The sequence below is a fragment of the Lolium rigidum genome, chromosome 4, assembly GCF_022539505.1.
Source record: "Lolium rigidum isolate FL_2022 chromosome 4, APGP_CSIRO_Lrig_0.1, whole genome shotgun sequence".
NCBI lineage: Eukaryota > Viridiplantae > Streptophyta > Magnoliopsida > Poales > Poaceae > Lolium > Lolium rigidum.
The window spans coordinates 54633960-54655879 of NC_061511.1; the positions used below are offsets into that span (position 1 = coordinate 54633960).

At 44.4% G+C, this 21920-nt stretch overlaps 1 protein-coding gene and 1 long non-coding RNA gene across 3 annotated transcripts; one reads left to right on the plus strand and one right to left on the minus strand.

Moving 5' to 3' along the window:
* Positions 1-2113: 2113 nt before the first annotated feature.
* On the minus strand, positions 2114-8809 carry LOC124708758. 2 transcript variants are annotated; one of them, XR_007005314.1, is made up of 6 exons: positions 8747-8809; positions 7583-7797; positions 5352-5607; positions 3890-4120; positions 2669-2886; positions 2114-2588 (listed from the first exon to the last, which is right to left on the minus strand). It is a non-coding gene; the product is annotated as an uncharacterized LOC124708758 (long non-coding RNA). The 2 variants fall into 2 exon arrangements; XR_007005313.1 differs by having other exon boundaries at positions 2114-2886.
* A 3048-nt stretch (positions 8810-11857) lies between these two features.
* On the plus strand, positions 11858-18002 carry LOC124647066 (protein Rf1, mitochondrial-like). The gene is made up of 7 exons (XM_047187058.1): positions 11858-12120; positions 12655-12748; positions 12824-12904; positions 12999-13110; positions 13862-14023; positions 14459-14550; positions 14865-18002. The coding sequence occupies exons 1-7, from the start codon at positions 11858-11860 to the stop codon at positions 17418-17420; spliced, it is 3360 nt and encodes a 1119-aa protein (XP_047043014.1). The 3' UTR covers positions 17421-18002.
* The last annotated feature ends 3918 nt before the right edge of the window (positions 18003-21920 follow it).

Genomic DNA, 21920 nt, shown 5'->3' on the forward strand with positions numbered 1-21920 from the left:
GCGTCAGTTTGTTTTTTGTTTTTGTTTTGTTTGAATAAAATGGATCCTAGCATTCACTTCATGGGAGAGAGACACGCTCCGCTGTAGCATATGGACAAATATGTCCTTAGGCTCTACTCATAGTATTCATGGCGAAGTTTCTTCTTCGTTAAATTGTTATATGGTTGGAATTGGAAAATGCTACATGTAGTAATTCTAAAATGTCTTGGATAATTTGATACTTGGCAATTGTTGTGCTCATGTTTAAGCTCTTGCATCATATACTTTGCACCCATTAATGAAGAAACACTTAGAGCTTGCTAATTTGGTTTGCATATTTGGTTTCTCTAGAGTCTAGATAACATCTAGTATTGAGTTTTGAACAACAAGGAAGACGGTGTAGAGTCTTATAATGTTTACAATATGTCTTTTATGTGAGTTTTGCTGCACCGTTCATCCTTGTGTTTGTTTCAAATAACCTTGCTAGCCTAAACCTTGTATCGAGAGGGAATACTTCTCATGCATCCAAAATACTTGAGCCAACCACTATGCCATTTGTGTCCACCATACCTACCTACTACATGGTATTTCTCCGCCATTCCAAAGTAAATTGCTTGAGTGCTACCTTTAAAATTCCATCATTCACCTTTGCAATATATAGCTCATGGGACAAATAGCTTAAAAACTATTGTGGTATTGAATATGTACTTATGCACTTTATCTCTTATTAAGTTGCTTGTTGTGCGATAACCATGCTTCGGGGACGCCATCAACTATTCTTTGTTGAATATCATGTGAGTTGCTATGCATGTCCGTCTTGTCTGAAGTAAGAGAGATCTACCACCTTTATGGTTGGAGCATGCATATTGTTAGAGAAGAGCATTGGGCCGCTAACTAAAACCATGAATCATGGTGGAAGTTTCAGTTTTGGACATATATCCTCAATCTCATATGAGAATAATAATTGTTGCCACATGCTTATGCATTAAAGAGGAGTCCATTATCTGTTGTCCATGTTGTCCCGGTATGGATGTCTAAGTTGAGAGAGGACACTCTATCGTCGGGGCGCTGGATCAGCTAGCCGAGTTCAATGGTTAATCTGATTACCGTCCGCGCGTGAAGAGGGGTGATCCATCAGGTAATATATATCCAGCAATCTCATCGATCGATCCGTGGGGGTTTCTCCTCATGATGATGTGACCTTTTCCCCATGTGTATATATTTGGATCAGCTCGTCGAGGAGAGAAGAGGAGAGAGGGTCGGCACGCTGGATCAGCTAGACGAGTTCATGGTTGATCTGATTCCCGTCCGCGCGCGAAGAGGGGGATCCATCAGGTAATATATATCCACCAATCTCATCGATCGATCCGTACGTGAGGGTTTCTGCTCATGATGATGTGACCTTTTCTCCACGTATCTATATTTGGATGCTCTTATATGCATACCTCTTTTTTTCGTATCGATCAATCCGTCGTGCTTTGAAACAAGAGGAATACTGGGTACTGGCTTTCGGCCGGCCGGTGCACGTGAGTTGCTAATCGGTACTAGGCAATTGTTTCCTTTTGTTTCCTTGAGATAAATGGTGCACGCACGTACCTGATTTGCTAAATCCATGTATCGATCGATCAGGACGTGCGCGCGTGCGTGCGAGAAAGGAGTCTCTTTTAATCAGTTTTTTGATTGATTGATTGAGGTCTCTGTCGAGCTGAACGGATCGATTTTGGTCAACGAGGCTTTCCTTTCCTACACGCGCAAATGATAACACGGGCGAGGTCAACCGCGCCCCTAATAACGTGGGCATCAAACGTGCGCCTCTAATTTCTAAGGACGACACAAGGCGCATATCATCCATTCTTGCTCATTGCAAATCAAGGTGAAGCAAACACAAAGTTCTGTTAAGATGCCAACTCTGAATCTTTGAATGCATCTCCAATCAAGTATACTCCAATCTCATGGACTTACAGTGATACATTTTGCTAAGATGTCCAACTCTGAATATTTGAAAGCATCTCCAATCGAGTAATACAATTCACTGAATTACAGTGCTAAATCTTAGAATGCATCTCCAAACAACCAAAAAACAGTGCTTTGGAAGTTTAGTAAGACATCCACAAAGATACATACTGTTTTTCAGAATGTTGTCTCAGAAATCACAAATTAGATTAAAAAGTGTGCAAATTAGTATATAAATTAATACTGTTTGTTCCTATAATATAATGCAAGTATGAAGCAAATAAAATGCATCATCATGTATAACAAAAGAACAGACAGCAGTTGTGGTGCTCACTTTGTCACAAACTAATAACACTGTCTAGTCTAGAGCATTTTTTCCATATTTCTATTTGTTCTATAAAATGAGAGAGTTTTAAGATTTATGCGTGGGAAGGCGAAAGAAGACAAGACAGAATTTGTTAGTAAAAATCTTCACACTAAAGCAGGGAAAATCTTCCCAAAGAATCCAACACGAAGCCAAGCAGAAGTTCGCCCTTGTAGAAAACAGAGAAAAACATATACCCAAATGAAGGGACTACAGGAATTAAGGGAGCTCTCGTTTAACTAATAATCCAAAAGTAAGTGAGCACAACGAAACTATCCATTTATCGTTCTCCCTGAGAAAATACTAAAAAATACTTGAGCATAATATTAACCACGCATAGGAACCCTGTAGGGTTCAAGAGAGATGCACTACGTCATCGCCATAGTTGATGCTGAGCAGGACAAGAGGACGAGATAGTGGTGTGTCCTCTCTAGCGGCACCCGCAGCGCCTCTCATCCGCTGCCAAGCAAAGGTCACGACCGGTCTACTTCGGCGCGAGAGACAAGTGGAAGGCTGGCTCCAGGGGTGCATCTGCCGCCAATGTCGGTGCCCAGCCAGAAAGCATAGGTTTCTATAGGCAGCGCGAGAAGCTGCAGCCACAGGTAGCTGCAGTAAGTTAGTACGGAGACCTTAGTGAAAACCAAAACGACTCGTGGAAGTAGCTTCAAACAAGAATGGTAGTTTCATCACCACCTATGACTGATAAGCAGAAAACTTTGAAAGAATAAAAGAACCCATTCGTATACATGGCAAGGCGAGAAGTTTCTAATCGAGTGAAAACAGATTTCCCCGCTTGTAGACATGGCATGCTTCTCTCTACCGCCTACCCATTCAGCCATGAACAGGAAATAAAAGTAACAAAAATCAATCAAGGACATATGTGCTCGACCAGGGCGGGTTTCAAAAATCTCGAGGCCTACCTTCCTCGGGAAACAAAGCACCTTCAAAACACTTAGCTATGTCCTACTAGTAACAATATGGATACAGATAAAATAAAAGGAATCAGCCAAAGCTTTCTTTTTTTTTCTTTGGCAGGGAGTAAAGGGACATGTACCCAGATGAAGTGTTTTCCTTCTTTTTGTTTAGTCAAGAAAAACATTGGTTCAAAGATTTATGCCTGGGAAGTCGAGAAAAGAAGACAAGACAGCTTCACGCAGAACCAACACGACGAGAAAAGAAGAGTAAGAAGCGAAGCTGAGGCTCGCCATTTTACAAAACAGAGCAAAACACATACCGGAATGAAGGGGCTTAAGCCTCTACCCAAGACTACATGAATGAAGGTACATTTATAAGATGATCGCATCACAATAAAATAAAATATGAATTAGCACATGTGACACCAGAAAGGCCACTAGTTGTCTACACAACACAGCTGCTGCAAATTAGAGAAAACAAGTGCAGAACCTGAACAGTGTGGAAACATTTACATGCATCCACACTGGCCGCAAGACACAGAATTTTCATAGAAAGATTTCTTATGGAAATCCTGCTCTGTCCTAGCATCTTTCTTGCATTTGGCAAGAATACACATCAGATCACCATCTGCAGCAACCATGCATAGGAAACCTGAAGGGTTGAAGAGAGTGGGACTACCTCATCGCCATAGTTGATGATGAGTAGGACGGGAGGACAGGACAGCGATGTCCTCTCTGGTGACGCCATTAGCGCCCCTCATTCGCTGCCAAGCAAGGTCACCACAGGTCTACTTCGGCACGAGAGACAAGTGGAAGCCTGACTTCAGGGATGCATCCGCCGCCAATGTCGATGCCCAGCCAGAAACCCCAGGTTTCTGTAGGCAGCATGAGAAGCTGCATCCACGGTTAGCTGCAACAAGTTGGTAAGGAAACCTTAGAGAAAACCAAAACAGCTCGTAGAAGTATCTTCAAGCAAGAATGATAATTTCATCACCGCCTATGAATGATAAGGAGAAAACTTTGAAAGAATAAAAGAGCCGAGTGGTATACATGATAATAAGGTGAGAAGTTTCTGACCGAGTGAAAACAGATTTCCCCGCTTCTAGACATGGCATGCTTCTCTCTACCGCCTGCCCATTCATCCATCAACGGGAAATAAAAGTAACAAAAATCACTCAAGGACATATGTGCGCGACCAGGGCGGTTTTAAAAAATCTCGAGGCCAACCTTCCTCAGGAAACAAAGCACCTTCACAACACTTGAAGCTATGTGCTACTAGTGACAATATAGATACAGATAAAATTAAAGGCAGCAGCCAGAGCTTTCTTTTTCCCCCACGAGCGAGTAAAACGACATTGGCTAGGAGTGTTTTTATTTCCTGCACAAGATTGGTCGCTAACAATCTGAGTAATCATCGCTCATACATGGGGACCCAAATCTAATCCTAGAACATCAGGGCGGCTCCATCCGTGGCATGTGTCCACCAGTGTTACTCATTCATTCAACGTGATGGGAATGAATGGGATTTAGTAGGAGCATAGACTACTTGCTGTGTGGTTGCACTGAATTTGGCAAAAGAAAGTCTGAAAATAATTTTCACGCTTTTGACAAGTCACCATAGTTGTGTTGCCTAGCAAAGACATCCACGCATAGCTCAGCTGCAAACTAGTAGTATAAACGCCGGTTGAGTTCTTCAGCAAAATAAGGCAAGTTTTGCATCACCTAGTGACAGTTTGTCAAGATTCAAATATTCAAAAAATGGTGGCAGTTTGTCAAGCTCGCCTAGTGACATATTTATAGATACTTATCAAGGTTAATTCTACAGGAAGGAATTACCATAACTAGTATGAAAAATTGCACAACATTTAACATAGTGTTCCAACAAGTATATCAAGTAAGGTTGTTATACCAGACAAACATGGAAAAAATACTAGCTTATGGTCTAAATGGATTATGGTGGAGTGCACAGCAATACAATCAGAAAAAAGAGGTATGCATCATGGATGAACACCTTAGGGTACACAGCATAACACAATACATATAACAGGTTCTAGACTTGAACACATCACATAGAACTGACAACTCGAAAAGGATATGGCCAAAAAATACTAGTCGGTGAACAAGGCATAGCATATACTTACATAGTAGTAGTGGAAAATTCATCTGAACTTTTCATGGAGACTTTGAAGTGATTGGCGATGAGTTGGATGGGCTGGCCTTTGTTTCCCAATCCATTCATTGCTATTGGGAGCCTCATATGCTTTTTGCTTGGTGGTGATTCCTTAGCACCATCTAAAGCTTTGATGGGCACCACGCTAGGAGGTAGAGGAGGTCGTGTTGGCAACTAATCAGCCTCTCCATCATGGGGTTCCATTATGAGAGTACAAAACGAGCTCTCTGCAAATGCAAGGGGTAAAAGAGAAGAAGATTAGTACAAAATAGAAAACAATATTAATTTCAAAATAACAAACAAGAGTCATGGATCATATATTTAGTTTGTTTAAATGAAATATAACGGATAATGTATGCACTACGCAAATGCAGTATACTTTAGCAACTAAGGATGATATATTTGTATTTTGATCATAATAATGAAATATGTGAATACTTACTCTAGCTTGAAAAAAGGTTATACAATTTTTTTACCCATGGCCAAAATGTTAGGATATCTGGTATAAATCAGATTAAAAAGTGTGCAAATTAGTATAAATTAATACTGTTGCTTCCAATAATAATAATATAATGCAAATATGAAGCAAATAAAATGCATCATTACGCATAACAAAAGCACAGACAACAGGTGTGCTGCTCGCTTTGTCACAAACTAATAACACTGACTAGTCTAGAGCATTTTTTTTCCATATTTCTATTTGTTCTATACAAACAGAGATTCAAAGATTTATGCGTGGGAAGGCAAAAGAAGAAAAGGCAGAATTTGGTAGTAAAAATCTTCACACAGAAGCAGGGAAAATCTTCAGAAAGAATCCAACACGAACCCAAGCAGAAGCTCACCCTTGTACAAAACAGAGCAAAATATATACCCAAATGAAGGGACTACAGGAATTAAGGGAGCTCTTGTTTAACTAATAACACAAAAGTAAGTCAGCACAACATAGCTATCCATTTATCGTCCTCCTTGAAAAAATATTTAAAAATCCATGACCAGAATATTAACTTTGTTCACAAGAAAGATGAAGGATAATGTATCCATTATGCCAATGTACTAGTATATTGTACGAAGTAGTGATGACATTTGTATTTGGATCATACAAAAATGGTTGATGTGAATTTTTACTCCAGCTTGGAACAAGGTTATACATTTACTTTTACCCTAGACCAGAACATTAGGATATGTTTCATATATCTGAATAAAAAGTATGCAGATTAAAATAAATTAATATTGGTGCTTCCGATGATATACTGTAACTCTGCAAGTATGAAGCACATAAATCGCAGCATTGTGTATTACACGGAGAGGTGTGGTGTTCACTTGGTCACAAACAAATAAAACTGTCTGGTACAGAGAATCCTTATTTTTATTTATCCTAAAATAACAGTGGTCCAAATTTATGCCTGAGAAGGCAAATAAAGAAGAAAAGACAGGCTTTGGTAGTAAGAATCTTCGCACTGAACCAAATAAAATCTTCACAATGAACCACATAAGAGAAGACAAGAAAGGTTTTGCTAGCAAAAATCTTCACAGGGAACCCCAAGAAAATATTGCCAAGAATCCTCCAGAACACGAAAAGAAGAGGGAGAAGCTGTTTGCAGAACATACACTCACCCTTGTATAAAACAGAACATAGCATGTACCTAGATGAAGCGCTTTCCTTCTTTTTGTTCAGTCAACCAAACAAGTGGTTCAAAGATTTATGCCTGGGAAGTTGAGAAAAGAAGATTTTGGCCATAAGAATCTTCACGCAGAACCAGAGAAAATCCTATCAAGAGTCCTCCACGACAAGAAAAGAAGAGTAAGAAGCGAAGCAGAGGCTCGCCATTGTACAAAACAGAGCAAAAACACGTACCCAAATGAAGGGGCTAAAGCCTCTACCCAAGACTACATGTATGAAGGTACAATTGTAAGATGATCACATAACAATAAAATATGAAGGGGCACAGGTGACAACACAAAGCCACTAGTTGTCTACACAGCTGCTGCAAACTACAGAAAACATGTGCGGAACCTGAACATTGTGCAAACATGTACATACATCCACACTGGCCTCAAGACATAAATTTTCCTAGAAAGATTTTTTACGGAAATCCTGCTCTCGCCTAGACTATTCCTTGCATTTGGAAAGAACACAGAGCATATCACCATCTGCACCAACCACACATAGGAAACCTGTAGGGTTGAAGAGAGATGGACTACCTCATCGCCATAGTTGATGCTGAGCAGGACGCGAGGACGGGACAGCAGTGTCCTCTCTGGCGTCACCCGCAGCGCCACTCATCCGCTGCCAAGCAAGGTCACCACAGGTCTACTTCGGTACCAGAGACAAGTGGAAGACTGCCTACAGGGATGCATCCGCCGCCAATGTCGATGCCCAGCCAGAAACCCCAGGTTTCTATAGGCAGCGCGCGAAGCTGCAGCCACAGGTAGATGCAACAAGTTAGTAAGGAAACCTTTAGAGAAAACCGAAACAACTTGCAGAAGTAACTTCAAACAAGAATGATAGTTTCATCACCACCTATGAATGATAAGCAGAAAACTTTGAAAGAATAAAAGAACCCATTCGTAGACATGGCAAGGCGAAAAGTTTCTGATCGAGCGAAAACAGATTTCCCCATTTGTAGACATGGCATGCTTCTCTCTACCGCCTGCCCATATTCATCCATTAACAGGAAATAAAAGTAACAAAAATCAATCAAGGACGTATGTGCGCGAGCAGGACGGTCTTCAAAAATCTCTAGGCCAACCTTCCTCAGGAACCAAAGCACCTTCACAACACTTGAAGCTATGTGCTACTAGTAACAATATGGATACAGATAAAATAAAAGGAATCAGCCAACGCTTTATTTTTTTCTTTGACAAAATAAAATGACATGGGTTAGGAGTGTTTTTATTTCCTGCACAAGATTGGTCGGCTAACAATCTGAGTAATCGCCGTGCATACATCGGGACCGAACTCTAACCCTAGAATGTCATGGCGGCTCGATGGCACAAGGGATTCATTCAACATGAGAAAGGAACCAGGATTTAGAAGGAGGTATGGACTAGTTGTTGTGTGGCCGCACTGAATTTGGCAAAAGAAAGAAAAACTGGAATTAATTTCCAATCTTATGAAACATGGCAGAGGAGAAATCAATGAGTCGGGCCGATTTTGACAAGTCACGATAGTTGTGTTGCCTAGCAATGACATAACGCCGGTTGAGTTCTTGAGCAAAATAAGGCAAGTTTTGCATCGCCAGCAGATTCATATCCAGCCCCGTCCCAATCTCATCACCATTTCAACGCTACTGCTAAATCTCCTTTTCATTTTTTTGGGTGTACTTAACCTATCTTGGAGGAAGAGGACGGGGGGAAGTAGCTCACTGGGAGGTGCAGCAGGACGGGGAGGGGGGTGGCGTCCAGGGATGCTGCCGGCGTGGGGAGGTGGTCGCCGGCTGCAGCAGCCCGGTCAGGCCACCACCAGGACTTCCTCCATCGACCCACGGTCTCGCGCCCGTGTTGTCCCCATCCATGGCTTGGGCGGCCACCACCAGGAGCCCCGCGAGGATGGCGGCGGCCGGCGGGCGCGTCGAGGAGGAAGGTCGGCGCTGCGGTGAAGAATCAGGGAAGCGGTGGAGGGTGGTCGGCGAGGGATCGAGGCAGGAGCCGGCGCGAGGGGCAGGCGGCGGAGGGACTGTGCCGGCGGCGAGATGGAGAGGAGGCGTCGGGGAGAAGTTGGGTGCACAGCGAGGAGAAATGGGATCGAGTATGAGTAGGGCTCTTTTTTTTTTTTTGACCAGATGAGTAGGGCTCTTGGTTTCAGCAACGCAATTATTAGTGTTTTAATTAGGGTTGGTAGCAGCAAGTAGCGCGTCTCTTCGGGAGCTGATATGAGGCTCCGGCCGTTGGATTAAGCCCAAATGGACGGCTCGGAACGAGTTTAACAGGGCGGCGATCTGCGTTAGCGCAATTTGTCTTATCTAATTGGCTCCACGGATTCAGGGGTGGGCGCGAGATTGCAGCCAAATATTGCCGCTCACTCAACCTCGAAAATAATCGCACACCTCCAACTCAAAAGATTAATTTTGTATAACCTGAGCATTCGACATGACTACTACTCCCGAATATACAAATCTTTCATTCGGGTTGCTTGAGTCATAACATTATTGCTAGGTATGAATTTGAGCTCCTCCACCCCGCACAAGCTAATATCAGACGACCGGTGACAATGAGAAGCTCGTCGGCAGCAGCCACGGCCACAACAACCACTGGCGGTACTATCGCTGCTACATTTTCGAGAACTTGACGTGCACCGACCGCCACCATCCGAGCACCAAGGAGTTCAAAGGATGGCGTCACTATGCATGCACAGACCGCCACCATCTGAAGCCACGGAGGTGGCATCACCACGTCTAGTCGTCCCAAGACGCAGAGGCGGTGGGTCCAAGGCGAACGGGAGCGGGAGCCAAGCCACCCCTATGCTAGGCACAAACTACACCCATTGTTATGCATTCAGGGTTGTATTAGTTTTTTGGGGTTAATATATCTATGAAACACAAACCATTTAATCTTGGCAAAGAGAAGTGACACGAAGGGCCCAAACAATTAGCCAAGGGCCAAGGACAAAGTGCCACATACGTATTGAAGCATATATATAGGCCAAGCAGAAAATCAATCAATCTAACCACGTGAGAAGCATGTATAGGCGACTTTGATGTTTGACTAGGTTCCTCTACACGATCTCATCTACGTACTCGTATTCCTCCCATGCCAACTGCCCAACCACACACATCACATTGACACATGAATTCGTGAATGAGCGTCACCGCTGCCACTAGGACAAATGACTCGGGCTCGGCGATCGGCGAAGATGCGAAGCTAGGCCTCCCGCCTCTATGCGTGTCTCTCAACTCATGGGCAGGCACAAGTTGTCGATAATGGGTATTCAAACTCAAGGAAAAAATCCAACTCGAAAACGTTAAGTTTCAAATTTGTTTAACACATAAATAAATGACACTAAGATTGGTAAAATTATGAAATCCGGCTACTCGGCTAGCTTCTCTGGCAAGCTTCAGGCCACCGAATTCCGGACCCCTGGCCCCTTGGTTGATTTGGCCTCTTGTGCCCCCTCCCTACGGTGTCACTGCTTCTGCGGCCTCGAGAACTGAGTCGATCACCGCCTCGGCCCTACTCTGTCGTTCGAGCAAGACTGGGGCTAGATTAATGGAGCCTCATGGGAATATATATGGGGGCTAACATAGTTGATGTTTGGCTAGGAAGGATAGCTTGAGATTTCCTCGGTTATAACTGACCGAATACTATGCGATTTGTCTAGTCAGAATTAATGGGTATTGAGCTAAATACTCATGAATAGCTTTGTGCGGCGCTAATGTCTCAACTGTCGACATGCCTCCGTGTCATGCGCCATGGAAAATATACTTGGAGAGACACCAAGGTGAACTTATCCCATTAATCGTGGTATCTCGAGTGCAAACTGTCACCCCTAGCAGGCCACGACTCTTGACTTGTTTCAGTATGCAATGGCTACAGTTGGAGCTAGATCCTTATGAGTACAATTCGTTGGGTGGTCGTGACGTGATGCAGTTGGAACATGTCAATAACGAAGGGTTCATGGAATTATTCATAAACCCTAGATTTGGTCATTATATCCTCTCTATTCTTAGTAAACTCCATATTAGCAATTTATGTGTTAATTAACAAAACTATGTAAGCATGACTCATAGAGCCGAGAACAAGTCGTCGCTCCCTAGCCGAGGCATGGGGTGAACCCTAGCATCATTGCTAGTAGCCGTCATGCGTCGCCCACTTAGCGCCATTGTCGTTGCCTTCTACTGCATTGTCGTTTTGCGCCGATTTCCGAAGGTGTGTGAGGGCCCTCCATGCTTGATGTTGGTGGTGGTCGGTTCGTCTAGACCATTGAGAAGGTCATACGACGACACTTGAGGCCGAAGACGGTTTGGATTTGAGTGTGAGGGCGGATGCGAGGTCACTACATATATTCACTAAGAAATATATAAATTAGTAGTGGATGTTGGGTTCCATTGGAGTACACCACACATATGTAGGAGCTACTACGTACAAATTTGTATTGTTGTTGACGATGATTAATAGATTGGTGGTCTTTTTTGCAAAAAAAAAAAAGTGCAATGAGCTTGGTACGACTACATGCAACATACCATAGAATATGCGGAAACGAGCGGGAAACGTATAGGAAAATCGCAGGTATAGGAAAATAAAAATAGGTATAGGAAAATCGCAGTCTGAAGCGAAATTGATACAGTAGCAAATTTGGCCCAACCCAGGCCGGCCCTTTATGATCCACGGGAACAAAACCAGCCGCAATCAGTCCCAAACCCTAACTAACTCTTCCCATTTTTCCTCTTCCCTACTCGCGACGAGACAGGCGGCGCCCCGCCAAGAAGGCCGGAACCATATCGGCGCGGCCGGCTTGCTCGCCGGCGCGCACGTGCAACGATGCGCGGCGCTCCGCCGAGCTCGCCGGACCGCGTCGGGCGCGTGGCCCAGGCCGCGCGGTGCGGCTGCTGGATGCCGGCCATCAGAGCTGCGATGCATCTCCGGTCCCTCCCCCCGGCGAAGGCGCTTCCTTCGCCATGCTCCATCGGGGTGGCCAGCTTCATCGCCACGCGCAGCCCGGGGTCGCCATCCTCGACAGAGCGCCCTCCTCTGCGGCTCCGCTCCGTCCTGGCCGTGTCCTACGACATGCTCGCCGGGAATAAGTAAAATCCCGCCGGTGAGACACCAGACTGTATCTCTCCCTGATCTTCTCCTGAATTGTGATAAAAAAATCGATCTGGCCATGCTATTTCTAGTATATGTTCGTTGCTGCAGTTTGTATGTTCATGAAGGTACTGGGGATTTAATTTTGTAGGAATTTGAGCGCATCGGATGCTTCAAAAATAATTGCGTCATTGGGTGTTCAGAGACGAGTGGATGAATGCACCATGGTCTTCTCTGTTTAATTAGTTGTGCCGTGTAGGAGATTAGGATAGGATTTATTTGTTTGATGTGCTTGTGCTGAGGCCATCCTCGTTGGTTAACACTTAACACCATCCTGGCAATTTCTGTTTGAGTGGGAGATTTCGATGCAGATGGTCTTAGTAGGAGCTTAATCAGTTCTTTTAATTCAAGGTTGAATACTAATTGGACTAACCAGTAGCCTCATATACGTTGATAATTCTTCTGCACTTTGAGCAAGGGGATGTACTATTTTAAATTAACAAATGAAATATTCTTGTTTCTTGATGATGCAGTTTTCATGAAATGAATAGCCTGTGGTCAACTAAAATGTGCTTTTTCTCATTTGCTATCATAGTTATTTCTGCCAGTAGTTGTAGTGAAGACATTGTATGACGAAACACATGTGTTTCTTTCAACGAATTTCATGTTATAATTTACTTACAATGGGAACTTGGTTTGCAGGACTTGGTGAAGAAGTACTCTGAGTTCTGTTCATCAGTTTCCCCATTTACTTTGTGCGCAAACAAGACGTTTTGGGTGAAGGTACGGTGGATAGCAAAACTGAGACTGCTTTCTGATTCTCTCCTTTGCTTTTGGAGATGATTGGCTTTAATGTATCTTATGTATGGAAATGCAGATTAAGTTGGACACGGAGAACAAGATTCTGTCCATTCGGGTTAGGGGTGTTGGTATGACCAAGGATGATCTGATTAAGAACCTTGAAACCATTGTGAAATCTGGAACTTCAGGTACTTCCATTACTGAGCTATTTAGGAATTACTCCTCACTTGTGCTCGACAATGTGCCTACTCGTCGTATTTGGTTTGGTATTGCTACCGCACATGATAATTCCGCATTATTTATTTATTTATTTGTGTACAGAAGCACACAAAGTTTAATCTAGCATACATGCAGTCCTTAAAATTCGCCAATGTTAATTGCTTGCTACCAACAATTGATCAGAGAAGAAGAGTTGTTGCTCTGAAGATTTGGCGAGCTTGTGGATTTTTTTTGGGGTGATTTCTGGCAGTGCCGAACATGCTGTTGCACGTGTTAGTTGATATTCTCAACATTTAACATCATGCTCGTAGAGTCCAGGATGGAGGTTTCATGTCCTCACTTTGCTATCAATCTGTCAAGAAGATGAGTTTCTAGAACTACACGGCAACTCCACTCTGTGTAGTTCTCATAATTGTGTTTGAATAAAGCACACTGATGATAGTTGAGTCCCAAAATGAATTATAGAGTTGAAAGAGTGACTGCAAAGTAGTAGTGGTTACTCGTGGAGCATATGGTATGTTTGTGCGCAGGAATAATAGTTGGGTTTGCTTTTGCTCATATTCCTTGCATCGTATGTAGAGGAGTGGTAGTGTTATTTAGGGTACACTAGAAAGAGACTTTGCAACGTGATGTGTGTTGGAAGCATGTTGTGTGAAACTAAATGGTGACGTGGTCGGTTCACTGTTTGCTCACCCTGATGATTTGGCTATATGAATGCAGGATGCCCTGTTCTTGGACCGGTGGTGGTAGGTAGCTCTGCTGGGGCGCGGAGCCGGAGTGGTGGTGTACGTGCTGCTCCCTTAGGTGGCCCTGGTGAAGTGAACGTGGTCGAGGCTTTGGCGGCCGGCCAGATGGACATGATCTTTTCAATTTTGGGTCATGGTTGCTGTATCTAGGGATTGTGTTGTGTTGGTGAGGTTCAGTTGTGGCTACCGGAGCAATTGTTTTATATTTCCGTTCCATGAAGCGCAGGCGAAGTTGAGAAGCCATAAAGTTGGTCGTCCATTTGGGCAAGTAAAATGTACTAACTAATTCAGCATTAGAGTGGTAGCTTGTCTAAAAGGATGAAGACGGTGGACATTTTTTTTTTCTTGTTATTGCATCGTGGTGATGGTGGCTGGCCGTTAGATTTTGTACTCCATAATTTGTTTGTAGAGATAAGGATGAGAGTTTGAACGTAACTGGCTCCGTTGTGATTGTAGACTTGGCACTTGTTTATTCATGATCGTAGTTGCATTTTGCTGCCGAAATTATCAGTTTGACATGTGAATGAACCTTTATTTGTTTATTACTACCCTGGTAATAATTTGTTTGTAGAACGGAAGCCCCTGCCGCGTTGGTGGAAGGAACCAAAGAAGCTTGTGGATGCTCGCGCGCGCGACGGAGAAATGCGCGTCTTTGCTGAGCGAGTGAAAAAGAGGCGTGACACTCATTCTTTCCTCTAGCAGTGCTGTGGGACCCTCCTACCTGGGAGAGCGGAGAGCGGAGAGTGGATACTGATCGGAAGGAGACTCTCAATTAACAGATAGCCCAGCCCAATTGAAATAAATTTTTTCGCGTGTAGAGGATGGTTTACTCCAACCATTTTTCTTTGGCGACTCAAATACCAAGTTGCTCGTTCATGCCAAGTGACTCTTCAGTTGTGCGACTCCAAGCTCCCACCGCGTACGAGCAGGCCGCCGGCGCCTCTGCTCCTCCACGCCTCGCCTAGCCTCTGCTCCAGCACGCCGCCGGCGATCCTCCTCCACCCTGCCGATTTCCCGAATCCACCTCCGCCACTCCTCCTATAGACCTCCACGCGCCGCCACTTCCCCGATTCCGCCACTACACCACAACGCCGATGTCGCGCCTCTGCCCCCTCCGTCGCAGCTCCTCCTCCACTTCCACCTCGCCGCCATCACGTTCCTGGTCACCTCACGCCGCCTTTGCGGCGGCCACGGACCGTGCCCGCGCCGGAACGCTCAGCCAGGAGGATGCACACAGCCTGTTCGACGAATTGCTGCGCCAAGCCACCCCGGTCCCCGAGCGCTCCCTCAACGACTTCCTTGCTGCGCTCGCACGTGCTCCGTCCTACGACGACCGCAGAAGCGGCCCCGCTCTTGCCGTCGCTCTCTTCAACCGTGTGTGCCGAGAAGATGCCGGCCTGCAGGTGGCGCCGCCCACAGTCTGCACCTTTGCCATCCTCATGGACTGCTGCTGCCGCGCACGTCGACCGGACCTTGGGCTTGCCTTATTCGGCCGTGTCCTCAAAATAGGTCTGAAGACAAACCAGATCATCGCCAACACCTTCCTCAAGTGCTTCTGCGATGCAAAACGGACAGATGAGGCTGTGGACGTACTGCTTCATAGGATGTCTGAGCTGGGTTGCGTCCCCAATGTTATCTCATACAACATAGTTCTGAAGAGGTTATGTGAAGATAGAAGGAGCCAGCAAGCACTTGACCTGCTCCTTACGCTGGCAAGAGAAGGAGGTGGCTGTTCCCCCGACGTGGTGTCATACAGCACGGTCATCCATGGCTTCTTTAGGGAGGGTGAGATAGGCAAAGCATGCAATCTCTTCCATGAAATGGTGCGGCAAGGAGTTGTGCCCAGTGTGGCGACATACAACTCGGTTATTGATGCATTGTGCAAGGCCAGAGCAATGGACAAGGCAGAGCTAATCCTTCGGCAGATGGCTGATAATGGTGTTCGGCCGAATAATGTGACATACAATTGCATAATCCATGGATATTCCACATCAAAGCGGTGGAAAGAGGCAGCTAAAATGTTCAAAGAAATGACAAGCCTGGGTCTTGTACCAAATATTATTACTTGCAACTCGTTCATGGTCTCCCTTTGCAAGCATGGAAGAAGCAAAGAAGCTGCAGAAATTTTTAATTCCACGGCTGCCAAGGGACACAAACCTGATATCATCTCGTACTCTATTTTGCTACATGGATATGCCAGTGAAGGTTGCTTCGCTGATATGATCAATCTCTTTAACTCAATGAAAGACAACGATATTGTACCCAACTGCCATGTTTTCAGCATATTAATTGGTGCATATGCTAGGTGTGGAATGATGGATGAAGCGATGCTCATTTTTGCAGAAATGCAGGAACAAGGAGTGACTCCGAATGTAGTCACCTATTCAACTGTAATAGCAGCACTTTGTAGAATGGGTAGGCTGGCCGATGCTGTTGACAAATTCAATGAGATGATTGCTGTGGGAATACAACCTAACAATGCTGTTTATCAGTCCCTAATTCAGGGTTGTTGTATACATGGTGATCTGGTTAAAGCTAAAGAGTTGGTTTCTCAAATGATGAACAAAGGTATCCCTCGTCCTAACATCGTCTTCTTCAATTCAGTAATAAACAGTCTATGCAAAGAAGGAAGGGTTGTGGATGCACAAGATATATTTGACTTAGTTATACACATTGGTGAGACGCCGGATGTCATTACTTTTAATTCACTGATTGACGGGTATGGCTTAGTCGGCAAGATGGATACAGCACTTGGAATACTTGATGCCATGGTATCAGCAGCTGTTCAGCCTGATGTTGTTACATATAGTACACTTGTGAATGGATATTTTATAAATGGAAGGGTCGATGATGCTTTGGCTCTATTCGCAGAAATGCTGCATAAGGGAGTTAAACCTACAACTGTCACATATGCCATCATATTGGATGGGTTATTTCGTGCTGGGAGAACTGATGATGCAAAGAAAAGGTTCCGTGAGATGATCCAAAGTGGAATAACTGTCAACATTTCCATATACAATATAATTCTTGGAGGGCTTTGCAGAAATAATTGTGCCGGCGAAGCAATCACGTTGTTCCATAAATTAGGTGAAATGAATGTGAAGTTTGATATCAAAACACTCAATATCATGATCGATGCAATGTACAAGCTTCAGAGAAGAGAAGAAGCTAAAAAATTGTTTGCTGCAATATCAAACAGTGGGTTGGTACCTAATGCCTTTACTTACAGCATAGTGATAAAAAATCTTCTAAAAGAAGGATCACTGGAAGAAGCTGACAATATATTTTCATCAATGGAGAAGATTGGTTGTGCTCCGAGCTCCTGTCTTATAAATGATATCATTAGAATGTTGTTGGAAAATGGCAAGATTGCCAAGGCCGGAGATTATTTGTCTAAAGTTGATGGGAAGAGCATCTCACTTGAAGCTTCAACTACTTCATTGATGCTGTCTCTCTTTTCAACGAATGGGAAATATCGGGAGGATATGAAATTGCTCCCTGCAAAGTACCAAATCTTCGATGGACTTGGTTGAGTAGTTGAGTGATCGCATATGAGACCACCTCATGACAAAGCACGTGGATTTTTTTTCCTCACATAAAGCCCTCCTGCCAGCATAAGAAATCCAAATTGTCTGCTTGGACCAACACAAATACACCAAGTTTGCATAGGAGACGGGGTCAAAGCATTTGCATGATGAGAATGTCTTGCTCTTGTACACATGCAGTGTGCATTACTCTCCATTTTTTATATCTGGTACCTGAATTCCACGTCGGTGCTGCTATGCCTCGGTAAGGGTTCCAAGAATCGAAGTTTTGACCTTGACCTTCACCATTCGATCTTCCCACGAAAGTTTTCTGAGATTCGTCAAAATTTGGATGTATCTTGATACACCCAAATTTGTCAAATCTGAGACAAGTTTGATGAGAGAGAGGTAGTAAGCAACAACTGTGTTTCAAGTGTAAACTTCCATGTAAATTGATATTTAAAAATTTGTTCTGGCATCATTTGTGATCATGGCCTAGTTTATTAAACCCATTGACATGGATATACATATTAGATATCCATCCGTCGAGACAGCTATGAATAGCATCATGTGAATACTGAAAAAAGTTATCCGACAGGCTTGTACTTTCGTTACTGTTCTTGCCGTTAGTATTGACACGTAGAATGGGACTCTCTCTTTGTCCTCGTCCGATTAATCCACTTTTTTAAAGATCTCAAAACTTTGAATTGAAGGATTTGATTACAAAATATTCAATTGGAATGAATGGATTCACAATAATTTTAAAAAAAAAGGCCATTGTTGGCTAGTCCTCGTACCATTCCTCAGCGCTTTATTAAGTTAAAGTCGGGCACTGTGTGCCTTCCGTCTAAAAAAAAAGCCCTCGTACCATCCTCGAGATGCCACCGCCACCGCACGCGCGCGGGTCGATCCTGGAGGAGTTGGTCGAGCTGCCTCTGTAATTTCCTCGTAGCAAACTCCGATGGCAGCATGGTACAGTGTCCGGCACTCCTAGGTCGACTCAACCAAACTCCACATGCGGGAGCTCCGAGGACGAGGCACAGGACGACACAGGGTCGCTCGCGGTGCTCCTACACCATGTCGGGGCCTAGTGGTGCTGCAGCCTCCCGGCGATTGTCGTCCTTGCCCAGCATCCGGCGGCAGTCCACAAGCTGTTTTTCTGGTGACTAGATGATCCGGTGCGCCCCTCCCCGACGCACAGACAAATACGAGACAGTACTGTAACTACAAGTTTTGTGCGACTGTGTTTGTTTATTTGTCCAACCATTCACTAGGTCTTCTACAGTCCTTAAACCTGTATAAGCAATCTTTTTATAGAAAATAAAAACTTTCATGCAACTATTTATAGATAACACATGTACAACACAGGAGCAACATTTTTTCCATCCAACCATTTATTCATAGCAAAGAGAAATAAATGTGTGTAAATATCATGCTTTTAGGTGCCATAAGACATTCAATAACACAGTAAGTACATATTGAAGTAGTGTCGTTTCCTCCAATAAGAATACACCAGGAGCATCACTAAGAAGCAAATAACAAACGGCGCAGGCCACCAAATGGTCCTCATCATACTTGCATACCAAGATCACTATACATCATTACCGGCGGTTCCTCTGATATTAAACCTATCAAACAAATACAACAACAAAAATTACGATCAAATATACAGCTGAAAAAATAGAACATACATACTGACCAAAAAAAGTGAGGACTACTAACCTTGGTATGAGGGCATGCGGGTGACTTAACAAGATTTCAAGTATCCTCTGCTTTGAACTACCAAACAAAAAATAATGAATTTGGTAAGCACATAATAAAATAGAAATAAAAGTGTTCGACCAACAGTGTAGCTATCTGCATAAGATACTACTACTTTAGAAACACATTATCTGGGATAGTTTTCAAATCTATTACTCCCTCGGTCCATAAAAGGATAGCAGTCCCCCCCCCCCCCTCCCCCGTCCCGCAACGGCGACTCGGGGGCGATAACCGTAGATCCACTCGACCCTCATCCATCTAGCCTCCTCCCTCGCCGTCGCCGTGGTCTCGTCGCCGAGCAAAGCCCATGTGATGAACGGTGGCGGCGGGCCCTCCCTCGCAGCCGTGGGGCGGTGGCGGCGCGGCGCAGGGATGCTCTGTGTGGTGCGAGGTCATCCATGTCGCCGACTCCGGCTTCCCCGGCGACTTCTCGTGCGGGGGGAGGTGCGTCGGCCTGGCGGCCATCGATCCGGATCCATCGGGTCCGGCTGGGTGTCCAGTGGCCTCTTCTTCCTCCCTCATCCCCTCCCTGGCCCATCTACTCCCATACAGATACGACCGCTCCCACATGAACTTCCTGGCGACGACAAGCACCGGCGGCGTCGAGCCGGTGCTGTTCTTCGCCGAGTGCCGCAACTACGACGATGTCGAGGAGGAGCAGGCGCCGATGTGCGTCCCGGTGGGCATACCGCCACCGAGAGCCTCTCTGGTCCGGTGCCTGTACTGCGACAGCAAAGGGGGCAACATCGTGCACCCGGCGTCGACGGAGTTCCACGGCCGTGACAACAAGTTCGAAGCGGCGGCGCGCGGCGGGACGCAGGTTCGGCAGCTGCACCGGAACGAGGACATCATCCAGAGAAGCGATCACTATGCGGAGCGCATGAGTGCGCTGCAAGAGGACTGCATATACTACGATAGCGACGGGGCGAGCAGCGACGATGATCGGGACCTTCTTTCTATGTGTGAATTCGACGAGTGAATTGCGTATCCACATTTAGTCTAACGGTTTTGCTATGTCAAATTTTCTTAAGTCTAAGTCACTTACAAAAATGTGCTTTGAGTTGCAGTTTTCTGTTTAAAAATTGCAATTGCACGACAGAAATGTGCAACTGAACCGAGTTGCACTGTAGTTACACTTGACTTAAGAAAATCTCAGCTGAGACATAGGCACACCCTTAGTCTAAACCTTAGTGTGGCCGCCAGGTGGAGAGGAAAAGAGCCCACTAGTTCAACACTTTTGTGTTTAGGCTTGGAAATACTCAGAAATCCAACCTCACGGAGTACTCTTTTCCTGAAACTAATCTCGCATTCAGCATTTGATATCGCATTCAGCATGACTGCATGACTGCAGATAGTAGCAAATATCTAGGTTGCTTATTCAGTTACCATTTCTGAAAATTCAGCATGACTGCAGATAGTAGCAAATATCTAGGTTGCTTATTCAGTTACCATTTCTGAAAATTCAGCATGACTGCAGATAGTAGCAAATATCTAGGTTGCTTATTCAGTTACCATTTCTGAAACTGAGTCTAACTCAGAAACTCAATTCGGCACATGGGAGCATATGCTCCAGCCACCAGAAAAACATTTTGAAATGTCAAAAAAATTAGAACAAAAATTTCCGCACTTACGTATCGACATTCTACGTAAGTACATCAACACCACTCCCTAACTCATGATGCATGACTACTAAGCTAATGTCAAATGGATGATGACTTAAAATAGCGCAGCAATTAGAGCAAAAGGGGAAAAAACACATGTCACCTGACTCATGATGCATAGAGAATGTATGCTATCCGGGAGCTGCCATGCCCAATCAACAAAAAAAAACATCCATCTCTAAAGCAAATATCATCTCATGCCGCCCAAAATCAACAAACAAAGTGGAAGCATGCAGTCCATCAGGACGAAACATTCTTGGAGCTGAGCAAGTTTGCGCTGCCTCCCTAGAGCTCCTCCGCTGTTAAACCAACACATACACAAGTCACATCAAACTTGACATCCATATTATAGAAGGAAATAATAAAAATCAAGGAGAATTACCTATGCCATTGCCACCTAGGTTATCATCCCTTTATCAAGAAAACCGAAGAGGCTCAGCAAACAAATATTTGTACTTCATATGGACAACTTCACATTATTATGCATATAATGAGATATACTAAATTCAGGTACCAACAAATTGAACCCGGGAGCATATTGAACCATTCTGAGTTCATAATTCAACCAAGCTACTAACTTTTGTGCATTGCCACAGATCAAGAATAACTTTCATGCAACAGTAGCCAAGAGTGCTACAGATCCAGACTAACTTTGGTGCATTTTCTACAAACGCACATCTACCAGGAAATAGTGAAAATGGGTAATTTGGTAACCAGTGAAATTCCCAGCTTTGGACCAAGTCGATTAGACTGAATGAACCAGGGCCGGTAAATGATCTCGGAGGTATAAAGGGGCATACAGATTATAGCAAAGTACCAATTCTCACAGCAGAAAACTAAACAAAACAACCTCATGAGACACCGGAGCATCCTCACAATGACACATGCAACACTATATGCGGAGAGTTTGTTTTCTTAACGCATTGGGCCACAGCCAAGTACCAATTCTCACAGCAGAAAACTAAACAAAACAACCTCATGAGACACCGGAGCATCCTCACAATGACACATGCAACACTATATGCGGAGAGTTTGTTTTCTTAACGCATTGGGCCACAGCCAGAAATCGGAGGATCACTTAGTTTCT